The sequence below is a fragment of the Penicillium cataractarum genome (genome assembly GCF_028827025.1).
Source record: "Penicillium cataractarum strain IBT 29864 chromosome Unknown utg000004l, whole genome shotgun sequence".
NCBI lineage: Eukaryota > Fungi > Ascomycota > Eurotiomycetes > Eurotiales > Aspergillaceae > Penicillium > Penicillium cataractarum.
The window spans coordinates 2,780,540-2,805,702 of record NW_026622740.1 but is presented as its reverse complement, the minus strand read 5'-3'; the positions used below and the strand labels follow the sequence as shown (position 1 = coordinate 2,805,702).

The 25,163-nt window shown below is 46.9% G+C and overlaps 6 protein-coding genes across 6 annotated transcripts; 2 read left to right on the top strand and 4 right to left on the bottom strand.

The window, feature by feature from the left end:
* Positions 1-200: 200 nt before the first annotated feature.
* N7496_005516 (Rab family GTPase) lies at positions 201-1,225 on the bottom strand (the record flags this gene model as incomplete). Its single annotated transcript, XM_056698445.1, has 2 exons — positions 201-1,120; positions 1,180-1,225. 2 exons carry the CDS (start codon positions 1,223-1,225, stop codon positions 201-203), a joined length of 966 nt encoding a protein of 321 aa, XP_056556970.1.
* A 1,188-nt stretch (positions 1,226-2,413) lies between these two features.
* N7496_005515 (putative MFS monosaccharide transporter) lies at positions 2,414-4,052 on the bottom strand (the record flags this gene model as incomplete). The annotated part of the gene is made up of 2 exons (XM_056698444.1): positions 2,414-3,257; positions 3,310-4,052. 2 exons carry the CDS (start codon positions 4,050-4,052, stop codon positions 2,414-2,416), a joined length of 1,587 nt encoding a protein of 528 aa, XP_056556969.1.
* A 2,762-nt stretch (positions 4,053-6,814) lies between these two features.
* Positions 6,815-8,804, bottom strand: N7496_005514 (glycoside hydrolase family 47 protein; the record flags this gene model as incomplete). Its single annotated transcript, XM_056698443.1, has 4 exons — positions 6,815-6,845; positions 6,915-7,172; positions 7,231-8,025; positions 8,110-8,804. Coding segments are annotated over 4 exons (1,779 nt in total), but the record flags the coding sequence as incomplete, so codon positions are not given.
* A 395-nt stretch (positions 8,805-9,199) lies between these two features.
* On the bottom strand, positions 9,200-11,014 carry N7496_005513 (stealth family protein; the record flags this gene model as incomplete). The annotated part of the gene is made up of 1 exon (XM_056698442.1): positions 9,200-11,014. One exon carries the CDS (start codon positions 11,012-11,014, stop codon positions 9,200-9,202), a length of 1,815 nt encoding a protein of 604 aa, XP_056556967.1.
* A 3,843-nt stretch (positions 11,015-14,857) lies between these two features.
* N7496_005512 (uncharacterized protein) lies at positions 14,858-15,115 on the top strand (the record flags this gene model as incomplete). The annotated part of the gene is made up of 1 exon (XM_056698441.1): positions 14,858-15,115. The coding sequence occupies one exon, from the start codon at positions 14,858-14,860 to the stop codon at positions 15,113-15,115; it is 258 nt and encodes an 85-aa protein (XP_056556966.1).
* Positions 15,116-15,940: 825 nt separating this feature from the next.
* N7496_005511 (arylsulfotransferase family protein) lies at positions 15,941-17,519 on the top strand (the record flags this gene model as incomplete). Its single annotated transcript, XM_056698440.1, has 2 exons — positions 15,941-16,729; positions 16,788-17,519. The coding sequence occupies 2 exons, from the start codon at positions 15,941-15,943 to the stop codon at positions 17,517-17,519; spliced, it is 1,521 nt and encodes a 506-aa protein (XP_056556965.1).
* Positions 17,520-25,163: the final 7,644 nt, after the last annotated feature.

The window sequence follows — 25,163 nt, the reverse complement described above, 5'->3', positions numbered from 1 at the left end:
CGTAGATTGTAAACGTAGGTTGATGAATGGTATTCAAGCGAAACAAAGTCAGTATGAAGAAATCAATAGATCAATAGATCCAGCGCCAAACGAGAACGCCAGTCTTTAAATGCAGCCCACCACCCCAGAGATATCATCGCAATGTATGAGCAAAGCCAAAAACCCAGACCAAAAGGAACACGAAACGATAAAAAAGACCATCAACAACACCGTCCTCGCTTCTTCGCGGTACTCATCACCTGTACCTCCTCGGCTTCACCGACAGTCGGCGTCGCCAATCCCAACCAACTGCGTCGTTTATCACCATATCCAAGCCTGAAACTGCCATTCCCATCCACAACCCCCGGCGTAAACGGACCGATAGGGACATCAATCCCAGGTGTACCAATAGCCGACAAGGCGAGTTCAGCATCCCGTCGATTCCGCTGCTCAACCAACTTCCGCGTAATAACACGAAAAACCTCATCAATCCCCTCCCCATCCTTGGCACTAATCTCATGACAACAATCCCACCCAATCTCCTGGCCCCAAAACGCAGAACTCCGTTTACTATCCGGACTCTGCAACACACCGGGACTAACCACAGGCGCCGCCGCACCTGTTCCAAAAACACCAGACCCAAACCCAAGGCCCATCCCCATACTCATGCTCATACTGCCCATGCCAGCGGTCGGCGGCGGCGTCGAAGCCCGACTCGGATACAACTGATCGGCGACGTACGCGATCGTGCGCTCAAACGGAACGCGCCTCTTTCCGGGGTCCTCGGCGACGATATCACTCTTCGTCCCGACGACGTGGATAACGAGGGGATCGGCATCGTCCTCGGCGCCGCCGATATTCCGTCTCAACTCGCGTAGCCAGCCGGCCATTTCTTGGAAACTGTTTTCGTCGGTGATGTCATAGCAGAGGAGGCAGGCGTGTGCGCCGCGGTAGTAGAGGCGTGAGATCGAGCGGAAACGCTCTTGGCCGGCTGTGTCCCAGATTTGGAGACGGACGGTAGTGTCGGATGTTGTGTCGAGGACGCGCTTTGTGACGAAGGACGCGCCGACGGTGGAGGTTGTGGTGGATGGGTCGAAGGCGTTGCGGACGTAGCGCTGGACGAGGGAGGTTTTGCCGACGCCTGGATTTTGGGGGTTATGTTAGTATGTGATTAAACGAGGAGTCTTTAGAAGGGGGTACCTTGTGCGCCGAGCACGACTATCTTTGCCTCGAGGGAGGAGCTCATGGCGCGGGGTCGAGGCGAGCGGGGCCGACCGTCCGCATTCGCATGATCGGGAGGGCCGAAGGAATGCAGTTGAGAAACTGCGGGGGGAGACGTGTGGAGGATAAGAAAGAAGGAGGAGGCAGTAAGAAAGAGATGAAATGCTGAAAGACCGAAATCCGCTAAAAACAAGGAACCAAACAAAGCGGAATCAGCCGATCGATCGTGTTCCAAGGTTTGTCAAGGTTCGCAGGGTCAGCTGCGGGTGATCCTCTTCTCTTCTCCCCTTGCAACTGACACTATTAAAAAGTCTGAGTCAAGGGCTTACGAGGCGCAAGGGTGTCGTGACTGACTCATGGGCTGAATGACTATTATTGTGCTTGTGGTCATCTGTTAATATGAGAGTTTCTCTTTTTTTTTTATTCTTATAGTATCGTTTTAAGCCTCATGCAGGGATTCCTTATTTCACTAGAGAGAGACTAGCCACCTCCCATGCCGAGGCTAACGCCACGCGCTAACAAAATATGACTTGCATACAAATCTGCCACGCATTCCAGCACTGGCATTGCATACTTGTATATTGATTGGGATTATGATTGGTGCCTCGGATAAATATAGTCATTTAGTCTACGAATAGACTAAGTGAAGCCAAGATCTTAGGGAACTATATATTTTGGGGGATGAACTTTAGGTAGAAATATCCACGACTTGAGCAACCGACAGTTTTCCCCGCACAAGCTCGTCTCCAGCTCTTCTACATTTTAGTCGTACAGATGTTTAAAGCGTCGCTTTCAAATCAAATGGATCTAACTGTGCATTGCGAGGAACGTAAGAGGTGACCTATCACTTTGTTAGGCTAAACACAGATTTCTATGGTTCCGTTCATGCGAACCTTCACAGGGTATATTTTTTTAGATTAATGTATCTACATGGACTCTTTAAAACAGATCCCCAACTCTGACCGCAATTGATTTTGAGCAATGAACCTGGCATTGAAATCGAAAATGCAAGCGAAGGGTATATAGAGGAAATGCTAGTTTTCAAAGACGTAATCTCAAACCAAGCAGAGGGTAGCGCTCAGTGCTAAAACGTTCTGTCACTGACCAAGAAAACGGAATGAAATGACATCACAGACATCACATTGACAGAGAAAAGAAAAGCAATAACTCGACACCTCAGGTCAAATAATACTTTTGTACACAACTTTTTCTTCTAAACACCGTTCTCACACTGTTCCTCCTCTGACCCAGGGGAAGCAGTACCCTTCTCCGGATCCGCAGGGCTAGCATCCGCAAAGCCATACTCGACAGCCTTCTGCTCAATCTCCTCATCGGTAAGCCTAGGCAACTCATGCGAAGCCTTGACATAGCTAATCTTCTCGCAATACCCCTTGGCAAAGATAATATCGATCTCCTCCAGAGAGCGACCAGCGGTCTCGGGATAGAAGAAGTACATAGGGGGAATGAAGATAGCATTCATAGCGGCGAAGAAGAGATACGTGCCCCAGCCGATATGAGACACCATGACGGGCGTGATCATGACAACGGTGAAGTTGAACAGCCAGTTAGAGCAAGTCGAGACGGCGTTGGCCTTGGCACGAGTGCGGATGGGCGACAGTTCGGCTGGGTACAGCCAAGGGAGAGGCAGCATGGCAGCGCCGAAGAAGGCCATGTACAAGAAGAGACCAAATACGGCACCCTTGGCTGGCCCGGTGCCACCAGGAATGAGGCAGGCGAAGACGATGATCATGGAAACCATTTGGCCGGTCATACCGCCGATGAAGAGCTTGCGACGACCGATCTTTTCGATGAAGAACCAGGAGAAGGTGGCGAAGATGGCGTAGACGATCATGTTGATACCACCGATGAGCATGGACATGAACTCGGTTTGGCCGAGGGACTGCTTCAACAGGACGGGGAGGTAGTAGATGACGGCATTACAGCCGGACAGTTGCTGGGCGATTTGTGAAGAGGAACCGATCAGCATGCGACGTAGGTGTTGGGTCCTTCCACCGGTGAGAAGGTCGGAGTACCCAGCGCCTTCGGCGACACCAGCACTAGAGAAGTGTTAGTAGATGTTAAAATCGAGAGATATGAAAAATGACATACGCTTCGATAGACTCAATGACAAGCTGTTTCTGCAGCTGAGTCTCGTGGTCGTCGATTTCCTTTCCAGCAAGAGCGGCAAGTACATACTCACCCTCGTGCACCTTACCCTTGGAGATGAGGTAGCGAGGTGAGTCGGGCAAGAAGTACATGCCAACGATAATAATGAATCCAAACACAATCTGAAACGCAATCGGGAAACGCCAGACCAGATCAGGAGGACCGTACGAGGCACCAAAGTCAATCCAGTAAGCAATCGCTGTACCAATGGCAATAATACCACCCTCAATACAGATCAACAGGCCACGGTTACTGGTGCGAGAACACTCAGCCTGGTAAGTTGGAATGGTCGAAGTATTCATGCCATTTCCAACACCGGTAATGACACGGCCAAACATGAACTGCAGGAGGGGAATATGGCCAACAAAGGAAGTGACTTGAATTATGACACCGATGATCATAATCGCAGCACCACACATGACCATCCATCGACGACCGAGTCGGTCACCGGCAAAAAGGGCAAACATAGCACCGAATAGACAGCCTAGCTCGTAGACGGCTGTGATTAGGGCTTGCATGGTAGAGTCGTTCTTGGCGGCTGTGAAGACGTCGTCGAAGGCGTTGGCGGAAATGATGCCTGACATTACGCCTTGGTCGTAGCCGAATAGAAGGAAACCCATCGTGGCGATGGTGGACACTGTCAGGGAAAGTGGCCTGCCGGACATGCCAGCAAATGTAGGCGCCATGATGGAAGTGTGTTGTTGTGGTGACTATAGAAGAGCGCGTAGGAAGTATATGTATACTGTGGTGGGTGCACGTCCTGCCCAAGAAGGGATATACTTGTAATAGATCCCCACGTGTATATAATTGAAGAATGGGGAAGGGAAGAATCGAATTGAGGAGTCCAAGTTTGGGACTAAAGAAACAGATGGAGAAAGAAGGGAGAAAACAGGGAAACCCCAAGGGGATGCGAGGGCAAGCGCGCTCTATTTAACGAGCAACCCTTCTCCAAGCCACACACAAAAGTGGCAACGAGATGCAATCGTGGGGCCTTCAAGGATTATTTCCCCGTGTCCAGTATTTCCTACTCCAACGTGTGCAGATTCTCCCAATGCCCTTACGAAACAAATGCATGGGAACCCGCCGATGCAGGCTCCGCTCCACCCACATCTTCAAACCTGCCGGTTCGCCGAATGGCGGCTCCGCTGGGTGGAGCCAAGCTCCCGGATGCATCAATTATAAGCAGTTAAGCATTTTTTGCAGACCCGCCCAGCACGAACGGAGTTTGGTGTCCCTGATGACATCAACGCTACCAAAACTGATGCACTTCGGCTAGTCGGGTCAATCTCATTGGAAATCATGATTCGTGAAGAAATTATGATGTGGAGGGGATGTGGGTGACGGAATTACGTTTGTTGTCGACGTGGAGGGTATCGAGATGGGCTTGAGTGGCCATACATATCGTATAGAATGGAGAGAATTTGTGGTCCGGGTAGTCGGAAAGAAGGTGTTTCACATATGCCATCGATATACCATTCGCCCTGACTATTCTAAATGACAGCAGTGTCAAGCATAGATGGTGAAGCCACAGACAAAAAAGATTGCCGCACAAGCAAGGGGGTTCAAGTTTAACGGTTTCGCTACCATATCCACGGAAACAGCCAAAAAAACAGTGGGACTTGATTTGAATTCTTGATGTTAAGACTGTATTTCAAGCACAAACCTTACACCCTTGAAAGTACAGTTCTATATGATCACCCACGAGTTTGCCTCGGAAGAACTAGTCTGATAGACTTGCCATTTAAAAACCTGCCCCGGTTATATCGACATCATCAAAAAGTTTCATAAACGATAGAAAGTAACACCGGAGATCTCCCACCACCAAGATAACCCATTCAGTCACCATTCGACCCGTGCATACAGTAGTATGCATTCAACGACACGGATGATGAGGGGTAACGAGCTGGGTAAGACATACTTACCCCGACGATTCGGCACCGCAGGCGGCAAAAAAGTACTCCGGACGCCGTCACCGTAAACCCAACGGGGTGCAGCGACCGGGAAGTTGGTGGGCGATGATGCAAGAATGCGCCGTCCGGACCCTCAGCGGATCAGTGGGGCTTTATGGACCCATTTTTGGATCGCCGAGCGGGCAGTATCATCACGGATGATGCATAATTATCAGGGCTCGCGGTTAGGTTTCTTGGTTGTATGCTCTCGGTTTAAGTAGGGGTATGAATTGTGCCTCAAGTGGTAGATTTAGCATATAGTTTTCTTCACGGAGTTCGTCGCACGGACATGTACCGAATTAGACTCAGTAGTTATGGTTTTATAATCGAGTCTATCCCTCGTTATGTGTGGTGGGGGTTGGAGAACGAGATCCGCTGGCCTGCATTCTGCATTGCATTACTGGCCGCGAGTCAGCTTGATTGATTTTGGTCAAGAGGAAATAGATTTTGGGAAGTCCATTAGGTTTGTTGTCTTTTATCTTGTCTTTTATCTTCTATAGGTTAGGTGAATCTTGCCGGGCTTTCTGCGTTAGAAAGTAGGGCTTGAGTAATTAGCGCTTATTGTCTACCTCAGTACTAATCTCCTGATTTGTTGCTATTGATTGCTTAATACACTACTTATACAGAAGTGGTAAATTTAAGGGCGCAATAACCTACCTATGTGTTAATTTTGGAAATAATTATATTTTGTTGTCTATAAGTGATGTAGTCTTTGTACTAGTCAACTCTCCTCTGAAATTTAGAAAGTCGTTAGGGTCCTTACTAGAATGCCGCGGAAACACCCGCTTGGCTTAATCCACGTCATTTGCTGCTAAGGAAACAAATAGTTGCTGACCATATCTACTGACAAGGCAATTGGTGTGAACAGTCTCTCAAGTCGTTTTCATAGGAGCATGAAGGATTCAATGCTAATTTCGGAACCCAAAGCCTCAAAGAACATTACATGTCTCTGCCCCGATAGCATCATATGAATAGCAGGTATTCCTGAACACACACATACTACTACGGCAGGGCTCATATCATGGCAAGAGGGCCCTGAAGGTGGATAACATTCTTCCCCGACACAAATATTACTGTAGGGACATTACGATCATTAGAAATGACATACAGAAGTAACCCTCACGAGAACAAGGACACACGGAATATCCATAATGAGGAACTAATTCTGCCTCGTCATTCAAAATCATGAAGTGGTTACCTTTACAACCCCCTTCAGCAATTGCCGAACGGAAAGCATACACAAGCTTTGCAGAATCAGTTGGAATTTGGCCGTTACTCATATGCCCTAGTGAGAAGTTCAGAGGCAGTCAGATAGGTGCACGAGGGGGGCATTGTTCTGCAGCTAGCTGGAACGGTGGTAACGACTCGCGCTATCGTTGAAAATCGAGCTGTCGTCATCTATAGTGGAGACCAGTAACCAAGCTTTGCATGATTTATAGAGTATCCAGAACAATGTCCAAGCTCACAAGGCGGTAATAATAGATAATCACGGAGATATCTCAATACTTGAACGGATGGCCTTCAGTATTACTACAAAATGCAGTTCAATTATTGATCAGAATTTTCATCTCCAATAATAAAATAGGACGCCTTACTTACAAGACATAATCATCCAAGCTGATCAGTTCTGGGTCCGAGAAAATGAGGTAAAAGTATTTCAATGTCTCTGCAAGCCAGAAGCTTTCCATAACATCCAATCTTGCCGTCCTTATGTCGCGGGTATCATTGAGCGCAGCATAGCCATATTCAACTTTGGTGTACTTCTTGATGTTCTGGAATATTCTCCAGGCGGCATCTTGCAGTGACCTGTCGCCAGTAATTCGGTACATAATAAACATGGACTCGATTGCTTCAGGTCTGTGGAAAAACGTCAACCCGGCGCTTTTCGATCAACTCCATCGAGTGAATAATTTACCTCAGAAAATATCCTGGATTAGCGACTTCCAGTATTGGCGGTTGAAGCCTATGGTGCTGAATAATAAGCTGTGTAGCCTCCCGGACATTCGTAGGCAGTGGCTCTCCGTCTGGCCATCCGAAAATATCACGGATCCATTTTTCTTCCTCCCATTCACAACGGTCATAATTCCGGCAACCGCTGATGTATAAGGTCTCAGGCATAATTCCAGTTGGCATGAGGTCATATGCCCAGATACAGCCATTCACCAATTTCTGTGCAATGGGCAAGTCATCTGAGCGCCCAAATGCTCGGCTGCCGAGCGCTACCATACCCCCGAGGAAGCACTTCAGATGCTCAGTTTGATACTCAAAGATTTCTTGGCCTGACTTTGAATCAAAACGGACATTTCCAGCGAACAAGATATCTTCCTTATCTTTCGTCATGCCATGGAAGAGTATATGCTTTTTGATCCCTTCCATTGCGGAGATATACATTTCACGATATTGGTCCGATTGTGCTCCAAGTAGTAAATACTCTTTGACAAGGTATTCGTAAGTGGAGTCAGCCATACCACCAACGGTAAAGTAGTTGTTTGAGAACTTCAATGCTTGGGCGTCAAACGAGAGCGGCCACAGACCCGGCAGTCTAGTCTGGCTTTGTGTGCGATGTAGGGTGTCTGTAATTCGCTGAACAGCATCAAAGTATTTGGGATCGCGTGTAATTTGCGAAAGCCGAGTAAACTCTAAGCTCAATGAGCCTATCTCGGCAAGCAGAGTACTTTCACTGGGGATTACTGAATGTTCGAATACGCTCCTAAATAGTGGTTAATGCGTTCCGAAGTGAATCTAGGAATGCAGCAATGCCTTCCCGGGAGTCGAGAGGACAATTATCGCCTACCTTATCCATTGCCATCGTATCTCCGGCATCCTGTTTGGGGTATCAAAGGCCCCATACAAGAATTCGCCCAATTCCTGGGCTTTCTCAAAGAGAATAGGACGTTTTCCTTCGGTCAAGTCATACGCACTGATCAAGCCTCCCAGATGTCGGATTGTTGTCTCGAAAACATGAACAGTGGCTATCTTAGGAGTGGAAAAATCGACATAATGGACGGCCTCAAGTGCGGCTTCAAATTCTTCATCCAAACCCATTATGAGTAGCGTATCCAAGGAGTCAATCAAAGTTGCCGCCCACCCCCCAAGGGAGCTTTTATAGCCACCACTGATCGGCCTTAATTCATCTCGCAGCCAGGCATAGGTTTTGTACCCGTTCCAGCTATGTTGGAATGCGTTTCTCACCGCTCGTTGCCTTTTTGTTCTCTCACATCGATCAGATTGGGTTTCACGATCAAACCTGTGTTGGATCTGTGGAATGGATCTTGATTTGCCTTTCGGAAAAGGGATCAAGAAGACTGGACAGGTTTGAACAGGTCTGGCAGTTATTTCCTTTGTTTGTGTGGAAATGATGCCCCCTCGGTGGCTTTCATGAGTTATCTCCAAACTCAATATCAAACACGAGAAGTTGATACTGATCAGGACGAAAAGTAACAAGTTGGATGACATGTGGCTTTCTTGAATGAACATCACCGGTGGCGTCTGGTAAAGAATGAAATATTCAGGGATCAGCTTCGAGTTAACTTGCACGAGACCTTTATACTGGAGAAAGCAGCAAAGGCACAGTGGGGAGTTGAACCCCACGTAATGCGAAGTCGGAAAATATTACGGCAGATGGTCAAAACCCGCATTCATGCATGCCTTTTGTTCACACTATGAAATTAAATTACCAATTTACTTTGCCAACTACGTATTGAAAGATCTTGTCGTAATCTCGATTAAGGTTTTGTTCCCCGCCCACGCTTTTCCCCAATCAAACAACCAACACACTCCTCACACTAGAAGTCCAAAATTGGTCCATCCAAAATCTCTTATCAAATGGAACAACTTCGGAAAACCTTCTACAGTCCAATTGCATCAAACATAGGGCAATTCAATTATTTTTTGCCCCGAGCTCGGGTCTTCGATACTCGCAAAAATAACGGCACCATGAGGATGCTTCCAACAAATAAACTGAGAAGGAAATAAAGATGTGGAGACACGTCATACCCATGCAAGATTGCTACCGTGTCTCGTTGGAAATTAACCGGTGTAGTCGGTAGCTCAAAGGTTGAAGGCAGAGGCCACAGATCTTCAAGTAACTGCCTCAAAGCTTGTTTCACTTCAATCGATGGGCCCTTCATGTCGTCATTGAGACAAATGAACTTTGTTGGTCGGTCTCTTATCGATTGTAGTTGGTCGATAGTGGTCTGGTAGTCGTCTCCCAGCATCTGAAAGGTCACATCGGTTCCCATCTTCAGTCTATATTCCTTCTTCTGCAAACGCGATCGCAAACCTGGCATATCGATGCAACGCTCCACGTCCTCGATAGATAAGCCTGTGGTGCTTCCCGTCCTCGTTGGTAATCCCAGGATGCTCTTAAACTCAGAGCTATTATGAAGGCACATTTGAACGAAGTCATGAAACCCTGAGGGTAGGTTTGTTCCGTACAGAAGGCTTTCGATGCTTTGAATTTCACCTTCTTCAATTGTGCAAATGTGACTGGCCTCAATGCCTTGATCCCGCAGCCCGCACAGGTTAGACGATAGAAAGTCGTGGCGATTAATCAAATAGTTGAAATAGGCAAAGCCAACCTGCAGGTCCTGTGGGTGGCGAAATCGATGTGCTGAATTCAGCTGAAATTGTTGTGGAAACATGCCTTTGAGCTCGGTAAGTATTTGCTTGTTCATCATATGAGGCATGTGAGACGGGACTCTTCGGAGATGCTTTGAGGATGGGAAGCGACCGTTGAATGCCTTTATCACAGATCTGATTGCATTAGCAACCAAGTCGTCGGCATGGGGGCACTGCGAAAATGCATCTAGTAGGGCAGCAAGTTTTATTCTGGTGTTGGTTTCCAGCCTTAGCATGCTATCTGGCGTGGTTGATGCCTCGACGTCCTCTGAGGTACGATTGTGGGTTGAGTGTAAGGCAACGCTTATGTGGCCGTGTCCTACAGGGACATCACTCTCCACAACTGCGTCAAGCAATGACTGTGGGATCTCTGCGCCTTCCACATCGCATGCCGATGAGGCATAGACTTTCCCGGCTAGCCGCTCAATTTTGACTTCCCCATTCCCATCATCCACGAAGCCGTAATCATCAGACTCGAGCTCAAATGGCAGTTGGGGCTTATCCGAAACACTGTTCTCAAACCAAGCTCTATGCTCCGGATATGCATCATAGCCCAATGGAACTGGGTGGGAGAGGTAGATGGTTTGTACCCCTGATGGTGTGATAAAATCATCTGGCCAAATAGGTGCAGCTAGAAAAATGTCGTCATTGAAATATATGAATGTGTCACTGAGCCCAGCAATTCTATCCAGATTGCTCTCAATAGATGTGGAAGAAAAGACCGGTAAGTGTGAGGAGTTTTCGAAAATTTCCGAGTGTTTGACAATTGTGACACGGGGATTGTCCAGGTTCAGCCAAGTAGGAACCTGGCCATTTGTCACGATGTATATATGCCGTATCCAAGGTGCATATGTTTCCAGTGAGCGAATTGAATATCGAAGCTCGTCATTGTCTCGGAAATGATTGTCGGCGAAAGCATCATTCGCCTTATCAGAGCCATTGTTCTGACTATTTCGGAGATCAAGGGCAGGTGCATCATATTCCTGGACCCAGCGCTGATACCAAAAGTCCCTATCACTCTTCCATATAGGATCTGACCCGTTGACCCAGGTGTAAACCGCATCTATGGGTCCAAGCATTGATTGTTGTGAGAATCCGCTTTAGCCAATTTTATATGCGTTGGCATAAACACGAATTTCGTTTTGCGAGATGTCGTTCAAGATGAAGATCAACAAAATAAATGCAAAGGAAGACCGACAACTGAAAATAACGAAGATGTCGTTGAGCCACGGCAGGATTGACACACCCCTCAAACTAGCCTGAGAACCTGGAAATTTAAGGCGTATCATTATCTCAAACCCAATCTCAAATTATACAACGATACGCCTCAACCGTTTTTCAATGCTACTCCACATCGCTTTCTAGCTTATTCACTAACGGAATGGAAGTCTTTTTTCTGAATGGGGTGAAGTGTGGTGGAGCTAAACTTTAAGCCCTTGAAACTCAATCGTGCGTTCGCAGTCTCGATAGATCTCATCGTTCCTTGGGCATGAATATCTCGGTTGGAACCTTTACCGAACAACGTTTGACGACATGAAAATTGGATGGATAATCATCGAGGACAGACGAATGCCATACATTTCCCACGTCGGCAAAAACCCCCCTAATTGATGAAAAAGCGGATGCATCCATAATAGAAAAATAACCTTTCAAGGCCGAAGGGCTCTAGATCTCGCCCAAATGCGGGTCGGTTACGAACCCGGACCCAACCCCCATCGAAACGAACCACGGTAATACATGTCACATTATGCTAGACGCCACAAGTAACTACTCGTAGTTCATGATATTACATATGTAATTTTTGGTGTAGCTATCTGGGGGACTCTTACATATACTAAGTAACCGACTCTCCTCCTTACGTATCCCAAATCACAATACCCTCTAGCCTAGGGCCATGGTGAGGGTTTAGCAGCCATAACGAGAGGGGCCTCAGACGATTGCTAGTTAATCTACTGCGTCAGTAATATGCTATATTTGTTATAATCGCCTATTTGAACCGGAAGAATGTATGTATGTGACTGAATTTAGTTCGTACAGACATGTCATAGAGCTAGTTACTTGCTGTCTATATGATTATTTTCTCAACTCCTTCATCGGAATTCTTTCTTGTTCTTGTTCTTACTCCTCCTGCATCCACATGACTACAGGGTACCCAAATCAAGGGGCATAGCTAAGCGAGCTGGTACAGTATACCGTAAGATGGTATGTAATGTTTTTTGGTAACAATGCTTTGGAGCCTTGGTTGCACCGATTTGTTTTCGAGCTTTTCCGTCTGATGACACTTTGACACCTGCAGACGTAAACCGGCCTAGAGACCATTCTAGGTTGGCCCCAGTTGTAGAATCGCACACCAAGTTTAGTGGTCGGCTACTAAATTCAATTCGGTGATATATAAGCGAAGAGCTAACGCTGGACTGCTGTCACGTTCAACCCCTAGGTTTGAACCACCGGGTAAGCCGTTGATGATGAAAAGGTCGTCTTCTTCAAAGCGCTCAACCGAGAATCAAGAACTATAAATCACACAAGAAAGAAATCCTAGATAGCCCTATTTAGAAAGATAAGCTGGTAGATTGTTTAGTAGATAAAAGCAGAATTATGATATACAAATGCTCAGACAGTTTCAAACAGAGTATGTGCTTGCTTTTGATGAATGATTTCCAGCACTTTTAGATTAGTAACACACTTTGAGAGATCGTGCTTTCCAGTCAGCTCTCCTTGGATGGTCAGAGCAGTGTCCTTTACCACTCAACTTATGCACACCACGGAGCTACTGTTGGAGGAATCCTGGAATTTTGGGCTGATTAACTTCCCAACAGAGGAGACATGCAAATGAAAAGAGTAGACTAACAATCTTAGGCCAGACAATGGCACCCTTATTGCAGCAAATCTGATCACGACTATCACAATAGGAATCATCTAGTGCTTGTGAGTAAGCTGACTGGGTAGACCAATTGTGGCCCTGCTCACCATAGCCGCAGCGAGTTCCAGCTATGTTTCCCACAACATATCCAGTGCAACAAAAACAGCCGGGGGGACTGATCAGTCTCTTGTCAAATTCATTGTCATCAGGAGATTCCGTGGCAACAGAGATGCCGGTGATTGCAAAGAGAGCAAGAAGGGCTCTAATATGCATCTTTGAGGGGGGATTTTGTAATGGAATATAACACTCTAGGGCTGTCAGTGGCGCGGGGTGAACAATAATTATCACGAACGTATTAGATGTAGAGTAAAGAACTGATTTTAAATGACAACTGCCAGGGTCTAGAATGATACTTTCCAAAATCGGCCCTCGGATTATGATCCAGGTCGGCAGTGAGCGGGACCGGGGTAGAGGACCTTGCATCATTAATGTCACCCATGAATTCGAAAGCAGACCGAACCGGTTCTTGATGTTGGAAACACATCCTAGATCTACAGTTCTACAGTCGGCAACGGACCCAGTCAATATTAAGGTTTGATTGACATTGGGCATGATCCATAAGTCCAGCACCGCCCTTCAAGATAGATCAATCGCTCATTTTAGGTTATTATTACGGATCACAAGGTGCTGTGAAATTGAAATACTTGAGAATAGGATGACGAAAATACTTCATTTATTCTTTGTGCAAAAAGAAGACGAAACAGATAGCATAAAGTAAATGCATGCAGCGCGAATGGTAAGAAAGGGATATCCATTATATTACACAGTCGGTTCCCTGGGACGCATGGTGAAGAGTGAAGGCCCGGCTCGAACTCGTTTGTGGTGAAAATCAGATTTTTAATTTAGCCCGATGAGGTCCTGAAAATGAAACAAACACGATACAAGTTCTGCTACTAATTATCCTAAGACAGTTCCATAAAACGATAACGATCTAGGTGCTACCTACACATCGTCAAATCCCGCGGTCTAGATGAGCACTCTGTACGGCTCTCCGATTATTAGCGACGGTAATGTACCAAAACGGCGATACTTCAATAGGATTCCTCTACCGTGTTTCAATTCACTGTGCGCAAAGATGAGTTTCGTCGTCAACGATCCACACTACCATAGATACAGCAAGAATACGAAAACAATCAACCTTGTCATTGGAACCATAATATACTCCGTTCCGTCTGTATACAACCTTGAGACATTACTCGTGGATCAAATAGATCTAGACATCCGTCGACTTCCGTCTTTCAGGAGCAGCAGCGTAACCCCAAATTTCCTCTTGCTTCGATGCCCAACATATAGTGATGAGGGATCTAATTTTCACATTTCATCCCGCATGAGAAAAAGCAGACCGACAAGTAGCCCGGTTATTGAAATGACTGCAGCCATTGCGAATGAATGCTTCCATGCTTTTCAATATTATCCGTTAAGGTGGGAGCCCGTCACCACTGCTTGGCCCACGAGGTTAGTTACCGGTGGTTTTTATTATTCGCATCTTCTACAATTTCCACTCCAGGAAGTACTGCCGAAGGCGCAAGTACTTGGGCAATCATCTTTATGGGATCAAACCTTTCCCCCAGATGGTTGGGATTATTATTATCCAAACCTGCAGCTCCAAAGGGATCCCGATCCCGCAATACTCAATTCTGGGGAATCATCACACAGCACAGAAATATTTCTACGGGGATGGCCCGACCAGGCACTGGACACTGTTTGCGGGTGGGGCTCCAGCGAACAGCATACCCGACGAGTTCGGAAGGAATTCGCTGAAATACTGAACACATATCAGGTGGAAACACTGAATGATGCAGGCTGCGGTGATCTCGCTTGGATGAGCACCATAGATCTCCGGGGGGTCAACTATGTCGGTTATGATATATACGAACGTGCAAACTGGGCCGAGCTACGACAACGTGGTTATGAACTACACATTCTTGATATAACAGCAAATGAATCGCGCCCAGCTGACCTTCTTCTCTGTCGTGATGTTTTTATCCATCTACCCAACGACATGATTCTTCCTGCGTTAGAGCGATTCCGTCGCTCGGCGTCGCTACTTCTCACCACAAGCTATACTAGCGACTCCAGGACTAGTCAGAAGAAGTTCTCCAACTTCCAACGAATGAATGAACCAAGCCTCCACCACGCAAAGCTCGATCTGACGCTACCTCCGTTCAATCTCGGCCAGCCGCTTCTTCGTATCCCCGAGGACTCGCCTAACAAATACCTCGGACTGTGGGACATGACTCGCCTACCAAACGTCCCTTGAGCGATTTCGCTTCCAACTCCTTCCGAGAACCTAGGCGATGATAACCATTGGAAGCAAATTTATTTAAGGAGCTATTATGGTGTATGGGTGATTAGTCAATGGCAACGGAGTGACAAGCCTCGAGAGACTATCCAACACTACACGGCGTGATTACCATTGCCATCACAGTCTGTTCCTGAGATATTCATCCGAATTTTGATTCTATTTATTTTCTCCCACGAATATAATTTGAAAGGTCGGTAAAGATTCCACGTGGAATGATGTGGTTAAGGAAAGAAATCAAGAAGTGGCGGATATAAGAACGACGAGCACTGGCATTCGCCCCTAGTCACAGCTCGCTGGTGATCACAAAGCTCCCTAAGAAGGCTCGAGATGCTTTTCCAGCCCTACGTGGCTCATGCGCGTACTAAGAAGAATTATAAGCGAATATGACACTTGGCCCCCTATTCCAATGACTGGAGGATAGAAATACTCCTACCAAACCAAACTAGCTCGTGCCATGATTAAAGCCAGTAAGCGAAAGATTATTTACCTCGCCAATAATACATAACCTCTGGCTCTGGCTAGAGAAATAGAGAGGCAGTAGATCGATCGGCTATTTGTACATCATCCAAGGTCAACGTAGTTTACCGGGCGATCCATGGTAAGGTGTACCAGGATCTATGTCATTGATGTCGATGGTCTCGTGAGATTCGGAACCCGGAAGTTTTGCTTTCTATAATAAATATGCGGTCGATTAATGCCCACATAAGTTGTCTTTAAACCTTTGTCGCCTTCTATGATGCGCCTTGAACAAATTAGCAGACGGCAAACGAAATCTTCATCATGGCGTGTTCTTTTTTGATTTTATACCTGCTGCTGTCGCTGACCAGTGGGGAGACGGATTGGCCACATCAATCATTTTGGACAGGAAATTGGCAGCCCCCCCACTTGTCGCTCAGCGAGACTGGTGAAACGGACACCGGATACATATTTATAGGCGTTCGAAAGTCCAACAAGGCTGGCAACGCTCCAACGATCTTTGACAACCATGGGGACTTGGTGTGGCACGGCCCACAGCGGGAGAACCTGGATTTTAAAATGCAAAAGCTCTTCGGCCAGGATGTGATCACGTACTGGGATGCAGAGCCAGATGTACGAGTGTTGGGATATGGAGCAACGCATATCCTCGACAGCACATATAAGGAGATCTACACAGTCACTCTGCGCGATGATTTTCGCACCCCAAGTGGGAAAGACTTTGACTCTTTTATCGATGGCCACGAGCACTACATTACGCCTCAGAATACCATGCTGGTCTCGGCTCTCAATTTCACCCAAACGGATACTAGCCATCTTAGAAGGGGTACTGTCAACATGTGGGTTTTGGACTCTCTCTTCTACGAAATCGACATAAAAACAAACAAAGTTTTGTTCAAATGGGATGCACTCAGCCATATTCCAATTTCCAACTCCAGCATTGCCGTAAAAGGTGGGAAAGAGTTGCATGAGGCCTGGGACGCTTACCATATAAACTCAGTTACTTCCGCTAAATATGGATATCTGGTCAACTTCCGGCATATCCGCTCTATTTTCTATATTAACAAGGATGGTTCTGTCCGCTGGCAACTTTCGGTTAGTATACCTAAGCTTTACAGATGTTGAGTATATCCGCTTACTCGGCATCGTGAAGGGTGACAACAACAATCACGGCGACTTCGAGAGTAAAAATGTTACCTTTGCATGGCAACATGACGTCCGTATACACAACGAAACCGACGAAAGTCTGGCCCTCACTCTCTACAACAATGCTGCCATGGACAATGAGGACCCTGGTCCATCAACAGGACTAGCCATCCACGTTGACCTCGTCAACAAGAAGGCATGGATAATTTACGAGCTGACAGATCCAACTGACCATATTGTGAGCGCAACGCAAGGAAGCTTCCAGGTCCTTTCAAGCCTAAGACCAGCACACATGCTGGTGGGCTGCGGATCGATACCCAAACTGAAGGAATATGACGGAGACGGCAACGTAGTTCTCCGAGGGCAGTTTGGCAAGGATACATTTTCGGCTAATGCCTACCGCATATTCAAATTTCCCTGGAGCGCTACTCCACACTGGGATCCTGCTGTCTTTGTCAATCACACAACTTCGTATACAATCGATCTCTACATGAGCTGGAACGGTGCCACGGGCTATAACAATTGGGCGATTTTCTCGATCCCATCTCGGACCTCAACATTGCTAGAGGGCAGGCTTTTGCTGGTCCATGAGCGAACTGGCTTTGAAACTCACGTTCCTCTTGAGAATATTGACGCCCGCTTTATCATTGCTGTTGCGAGAGACGGGGAGAGAATCTTGGGACAGTCATCCATCGTAGAACTGGGTCAGATAAATTCTGTTTGTCCTGTCATCCCATGAAAGAAGATTACAGACTCTTGACATGGGGCATGTTGGAGTAGGCTAAGTCTAATAAGCTATCAAACCCGTCCAAATACACATCATCCGTGGGAAGAGCACAGCTTAATTGCTAATAATTGACTAGACCGTATAATTCACGCAAAAAAGTGCAAGCAGGAATAGATGATCTAAATAGCCGTTAGCTGGCATTTATTGGCATATTACCGGAGGGCACCATCGGAGCTATCCAAGAAATCAATATTCAACTACGCTGGTGTGAAGGAAGGAATTAGTGAAGGGGACCTGGTTCTCACTGTTTCGGCGTTCCGAGCACGAAACTGCCCCTGTAGAAGTGCAGGAAGATGCCTCTGCTAGGTTTACCATTATCGGACTTATAGATACAGATCACTTTTCAGAAAGTTTTCGCCTGGAAAGTCTATCTTTTCAAGTTAGTATTCCATTAGCCTCGGCCTCTCCTATCACATCACTCCCTGACAATCAGTTCATACCACCACTCCTCTCTGGGTTGTTCGAATATATATATATATTTGTTCAGAGTCACCGCAAAGCTCTGGTTTAGAGAGATGATAAGGAGTAGCGTGTACTAGGATTTCTATCTCTAGCTATGTCTGTATATCTTTTTTTATTTGAACCGAGAAGGCTAGTAGGTTTAAGATGTCGCCGATCGCCTAATTATTGTGGAATCAACAGGTTCCTCTACTATTGATGCGCTTATTTTGCGTCCGTGCGCAGCGAGAGTACGGAACCTTTATCCTCCTTGAATGTGTTGGCCACCGGTGTTCCAGTCGACATATTAATGGCCGCGTGAATTATTTTCGTTATTTATTGTTACCAGACAAAATGTGGCATTCCAGCCATCGCTAGATGAATAACTGCCCAATCGGCTGAATTACCTACAGCTGTGGCCCGGGGCCGTCAACGCTTGCCCAAAGCATTTCCCCATGTCGCCGTCACGCGCAATGGAATGCCACGACTGTAAGGTATGTTGTAACCCTCAGTCCTTTATAATGGAGGTAGTCGTCCCCGCCCAACAGAGCAAGAGATTCTTCGCTCCAACGCATTCATTGCCTCGTTGCCATTTATTCCTCGGACTCAATTTTCTGCTTCAACATGATGGCGGTGAATCTTCGAACTCTCCTTATGGGAGTTAGCCTCTTCTTTTCGGCCACTGTGAATGGAGTAGAGCTACAGGCTCAACAAGTGGGAGATTGTAAGTTACTCCTGGCCTACTTGACTATCATTCATGGGATCGAGGATTGCTAAAACATGCGCAGGTATTGCTTGGTACTTACCCCAACTCCGAACTCCTCCAGAGACCTGCAACGACGTTGTCAATATGCACCCAGGGCTTGATTTGGCCACTTTTCTAAGCTTGAACCCGTCGATTCATCCTTATTGCGACAACATGCTGGCCGGGCATGCGGTCTGCATTCGAGCTGTTCGGCCAAATGACTGCCTGAAAGCAGCAGAACCAGCTCCTCAGCAACCAAGTATTAGCTCAAAGCAGCCGCAAGCTAGCACCACTCCAAAGCCGCAGGAAACGAGCTCTGCAGCTTCCAATGGATGGCATTGAGAAATGACAGTGTAAGCAATGTTGCACTGGGGAGAATCAGGTCGATCTGTCAAAGCTCTTCTGCGTTATGGCCCCTCTAGTCGTTTGGAGTGCGTATATTATGTATGGAGTGACTTGGACAAGTTTTCTATGTCGAGAATATGATATTCATCTTGGTATTTAGCTCGGACTAAATATACATAACGGGCCGGATGGTGTAGTTGGTTATCACGAATCCGGTGCTGCCTCTGAATTACGCGGCGCGGTTTAGCACCCCCGTTGCGGTTTAGCGTCGCCACCCGGGTCGTCTCGCCCCGTGCATTGGCCCGTGACAGAAACTAGGAGACCTCACGATTGTTTAAGCCCTTGCCCATCGGCCTCCGCTCATATTAATAATCCAGGATGTAAGTTCATGACATTCAAATTCCAGGTGTAGCTGCAATGGGACTTTGACTATAAAATGTTCATTTTTGCAGCGCGAGTAAAGGTGGTCAAGAATGTCCAAGGTGGCTGGATATATGATTGGCTCTAGAACAAGATTAGAGCAAGCCCCGTCTTCAGCGCATAGCAGTAGTATCGCTATTATTACTGATCCCTGTTTGTCACTGGTCGCGAACTTCTCCTCAATTGACTGAATAATATTTTTACGATATTAAATTTGTCATTCTTGTATGAAAAATTGCCGAAGGGGTGCAATTAGATACTTTGCTTCAATAAAAAGCTAGCTTCTCGGGCAACAAAAATCATCAGCGTGTTCCGTAAGATATAATGGTAGTATAACACGCCTGGCTTCTTCAGTTAATTAGCAGAGATACCCTTAAGATCAACACACTAGCTTAGCTCCAACTCTCTTATCATTCATGGCGCAGCTGAACTTATCCCTTGGACTGGTGAGGATTCAAATTATATTTTAGCATAATTTTTATATGGTTTGGGCGTTACCGGCGATTAGTTAGGAAAGCGGAGTGGGACGGCAGAATTGGGTGTTAAGTAGGTCCCCACTCCCTCGCTAACCCTTCTTCCTTCTCCCCTCCCTATAGTGAATTCTATTAAGCTAACTACGTTCCCTGTCGTTTTTTATCGATTTCTCTACTAGTTTCGGTATTATTATCGTTAATGTCAACATGTGGATGTTGTGGGGTCACATGACGAAGGACCCACTCATATAACCCCTCTCTACATCTAGATCTTATACAAAAAAGATCTATCAGATTGATCCTCAACGATCTCGCATTGAATTGCCTACCTAGGCAGGAGACTATATAACACTCCAATCTCTTGATCTTTCATGTGATCTTTTACCATGTTTCTTATGATATAAATACTGCCCTGTTTCCTAGCTATATTGAATTAAGTTTATCATCCCTTTTGATCTCTCTTCTAGATCAGTGGTACTCTTCCACAATCGTGGTGCTTCTCCTTCTTAGAAGTGCGTACGACCGATAGACTTATAACCGTGTATTCGGACACTACGTTGAGTATTTACCCTTATGCACACTATCTTCTTGTGTGTATAACCACGACTTTATGGTCACTGCCTAAAGTCCGACACATAGTCTCCTGCCTAGGTAGGCAATTCAATGCGAGATCGTTGAGGATCAATCTGATAGATCTTTTTTGTATAAGATCTAGAGCGGGGGATTAGATTAGTGGGTCTATCACATAACCACATATCCACATGTTGACAACTTCCTTCTCTATTATAACGTTAAGACGGTACCTAAGGCCTAAGGTTCAAGGGTCGTAAGGGTATAATAGGTAGGACGAAGGGTCTTTTCGAATAGAAAGTACTACTTTAAAGTCTTCGAAAATTCTTGTGATGGTGTCATCGACACCTGCGCAGAGGAAGCAGAAAGGAAGGGGAATCTGAATCAATGTCTCTATCTAGACTATGATGAAGATGATCTAGAGAAGAAGAAGGAAAAGAAAAAGAGAAAGACCTAAATAGGTCTACAAGACAAAGAACGGCGTCGGTCCTAGAAAGAACCATCAAACCTGCAGAGCAATCTATGCAGGTGTAAACGGGACGACGTATGACCAAACGACCGAGTAGTCGAGGTCAATAGGGCCGAGTCATCATCTTGTATTAACTAGCTCCTATTATAAAAAGGAAAACGTTCCTGCATTACCTAATTATCTAAAACTATAGTATTAACCATATCGTTACGATCTATTCGGAAAGTCTATATGATCTCTAGAGAGACCTTAGCGGGAGTAGAAGAAGCCTAAGAGTAATATATACTCCGCTTATCCTAAATAGTCTCTATTGATACATAAATTAACTAATAAGCCTAATAAAACTACGGAACTATTTTAGCTACCTTCTAGTAGCTTACTATTAACTAGTCCTTCTAAGTTTAGGTTTTAGGTTATAGACTAGGCCTTCTATCTAGTAAGGTTTACTAGACCCTTTTAAGGAGTAGAGACCCTAGAAATCTTTTTATAGATCTTAACTGTCGGACTTTAGTCGGTGACCATAAAGTTGTGGTGTTGGATAGGACTCAATGTAGTGTCTAGTTACACTGGAATGAGTATGTCGGTCGTGCACACTTCCGAGAAAGAAGCAGAAGCGCCACGATTGTGGAAGAGTACCACCGATCTAGAAGAGAGATCAAAAGTGTTATGAATGAACTACTTGCAGGGTAGTCGGCCTGTCAACTAGGTAGGAGAGCAAAGCACGAAGTCAGATTATCACAGAGACTGTTTCTTGAGGAAGGAAGATCCCACTTCCTCAAGCATTGATTTAAATACATCATCTTTTGTGCAAACAAGAATCAAACACGATTCGAGGGGGAAACCATAGCGATAGGCCACCGTATAGCCAACCCATCGCTCATACAGTGGGCGCAGGTTAGATGCAGTGTGTTACGGACCTCAAGAGGCGCGGGGGCCGCAGTTATTTGAGGACAACGGAGGGCCAATCATCCCACGGACGCTAAGGATTAGCGTTGTCACGTGCGTTTCGGTATACTTGGGCGAGCCCCGGCAGGGCCCCAAGGCAGACACTCTGGGCGGAAGCCAGAAACGGCCTACGGCTAACCGTCACAACCAATACCCGCTTACTCCATGAGACGGTTAGCGCGACGCAGGAAACGGCCACCATTTTACCAACACCCAGATTACACCACAAGTGCAAGGACCCGGTAAAACCACACGTGACGCCAAGGATATACTCCCAGCGTGACTCCAAGGAGTAGGCGATGGGGTATACGGTGACTCCAGATCTACTCCCAGGGAGTAGGTCGGGAGTAGGAAGGGCTAGATATATAAGGACACTCATTTCGCATCATGTATTTAGTTCTTCGCGATCAATCATTCAAGTTACTAGGACAGCACCTTTCCTACATTGTTACTCGGTTACTACCTTTAGTACTTTGCACTTCACAGTTCACCTTCAAGACAACCCAACCTACAAGTAGGGGATTCACTCAGTGGTAACACTTAGTGATTGACTTACTTGGCGCGCACTTCTGGCACGTTCTGCAAGATACTCAACAGGATCCATCCCGCAGTAAGGCCTCGCGAGGCAACGGTACGATTGAGAGATACTCTTGGAATCCGCAGTTGGAATTAGGCAAGCATAACCCGTGAACATTCTAACTCACAGTGACCGGTCGGCAACGCGTAACACATTGATCGCCCTGTCTTTGAACCGTGAAGCAAAGTCATCATGGCAGGCAACGACAGCATCCCACGAGGAAAGACTCCTCGCCCTCCAGCGGCGCGAGAGGACGACTGGGAGGACGAGCAGGAGAGAAAGATCCAGGCACTTCAGGAAACCATCAAAAGACTTGAAAGCAACCTGAACACCCTGGGAGGCAACTACAATGAACATGCAGCAAGCGTGAAGGACCACATGGAGCAACTCCATGCACAGGTCGTCGCTTCTGCACCAGCGACTGCTATCGGAGCACCGAAGCTTCCAAAGGCTGAGACCTTTGACGGTACACGAAGCAAGCTACGAGGGTTCCTTACTCAGATGGACATCCATATCGACGTCAACAAGGGACGCCTCATTACCGAAGGAAGTAAAGTCATCTTCGTGTCAGCCTACCTCAGAGGACAGGCGTGGGATTGGCTTGAACCCTACATCAGGGAGTACTACGAAAAAGTCAACACCGAATGGTCTACCACCACTCAAGCTATCTTCACTAGCTACACCACGTTCAGACAACACCTGGAACGAACTTTCGGTGACATTGACGCCAAGAAAACAGCTGAGCGAAAGCTGAAGCGCATCCGACAGACCGGATCAGCATCAACCTACACGGCCGAATTCATGCAACTTGCAGCGATATTGCAATGGGAAGACTACGCTTTGATCCCGTACTACGACCACGGACTCAAGCCGCACATCAAAGATGAACTCGCACGAATCGACCGACCCGATACCATGGAAAAACTCATCGACACAGCGGTACGGATTGACAACCGTCTGTATGACCGACAAATGGAGAAAAGAGAAATTGAAGGATGGCGCCGAGGCACTGGCCGGCCATCACACCATCGCTACGACAAACGACCAAACAGACCTAGTAGGGACAGCGATCCCTATGGACCACGACCAATGGAGCTCGACGCAGCGAGGCTCCCAACCGAAGAAGAAAAACGACGAAAAGATAACAACTTATGCTTTGAATGTGGAAAAGCAGGACATCGGGCGCGTGAGTGCCACAATCGGCGCAACAACGCAAAGCCATGGGCGCGTGAGCGTAACGGACGCAACAACGCAAAACCACAACAGCTACGGGCAACTCAAGACGAGGTACGACCCCAACAACTCAGGGCCACTCACGACGGAGCGGAGCGCCTGAAGGAAGCCATTACCAAGGCTACTCCAGATGAGTATGAGCACCTGAAGGACCAGGTCACCAAGTGGGCTACCGAGAAGCCACTGGTTAGGAAAGGACCCAAGGTCAAACAACCAATCCAAGACGAAGTCGACAAACTATTGGCCAAATGGACAACTTTGAGTCCAGAGCAAATCGATGAGCTACGGCAACGATCGAAGGGAAAAACCACGGACACCTTCGAAAGCAACGACGAATACCGCGGCCTGAACAGCGCAGAGCACGCGACGGAGTTTCCCGAGATTGATTGGGAAAATATTGAGAGTCAAGGGTGGACCCAGTACGGTCCCTGGAACACCACCGACTCCCAGGAACTATCCGACGATTCCCAGGAGTGGGGCGTAGGGATCCTGAAGACACCAATCGAGACACCAGGAACCCCGGAGATCCCAGAAACTCCACCCCAGCTCCCAGAAACGGATACTACTGTACAGCCTCAGAAGAAACCCCAGAAGGCGGAAGTGATTGCAGACATCAACCGCATACAGAATGAACTCCACGGCTTATTCAGGAATCATGAGGGAGACATCGGCAACAAGATCGACCGAACACTCGAACTCACCAACCAACTATACGAACTACACAAACTGAAACCTGAAATTGAGGATGGGTTTTGCCCATGTTGGCAGACTCAGTGTTCGTGCCAAGGATACGCTCGACACCCGGATCACCGACTGAGATCTACGACCGGATGTTACGACAATGACTGCATGACACACTATCAAGGAAAGATCGACAGAAGCCTGGAACCCAAGCCGCTACGATGGGAAAAGAAACCTAATTGGAGCCCAGAATACGCGGGACTCTGGCACGGAGACCGGAGGATAAACAACGAACAACACCTTGCAGCAACTGCGTGGGGAGCACATGTGAAAGTTACTGCCAACATCATGCTTCGACCAACTAGAGTGATGATCGATTCAGGAGCTGCAGGAAACTTCATGAGCCCATTGTACAAACAGAAGTACAAGATCCAAGGCGTGGAGAAGCCACGGCCAACACCAATCATCGGTCTAAACGGAGAAAGCCTAGGACCAGGGATCACGCACGAAAGCGGACCACTGCCAATGGTCATTGGAGACCACTTCGAGATCATCAACTTCGACGTCACACACCTCGGAGAATATGATGTGGTGCTTGGAGTACCTTGGTTGAGGAAACATAACCCAGCCATCGACTGGCGAGTAGGAAATATCGTCTTCGACAGATGCTCGTGTCGACAGACTACGCAGGTGTGGACCG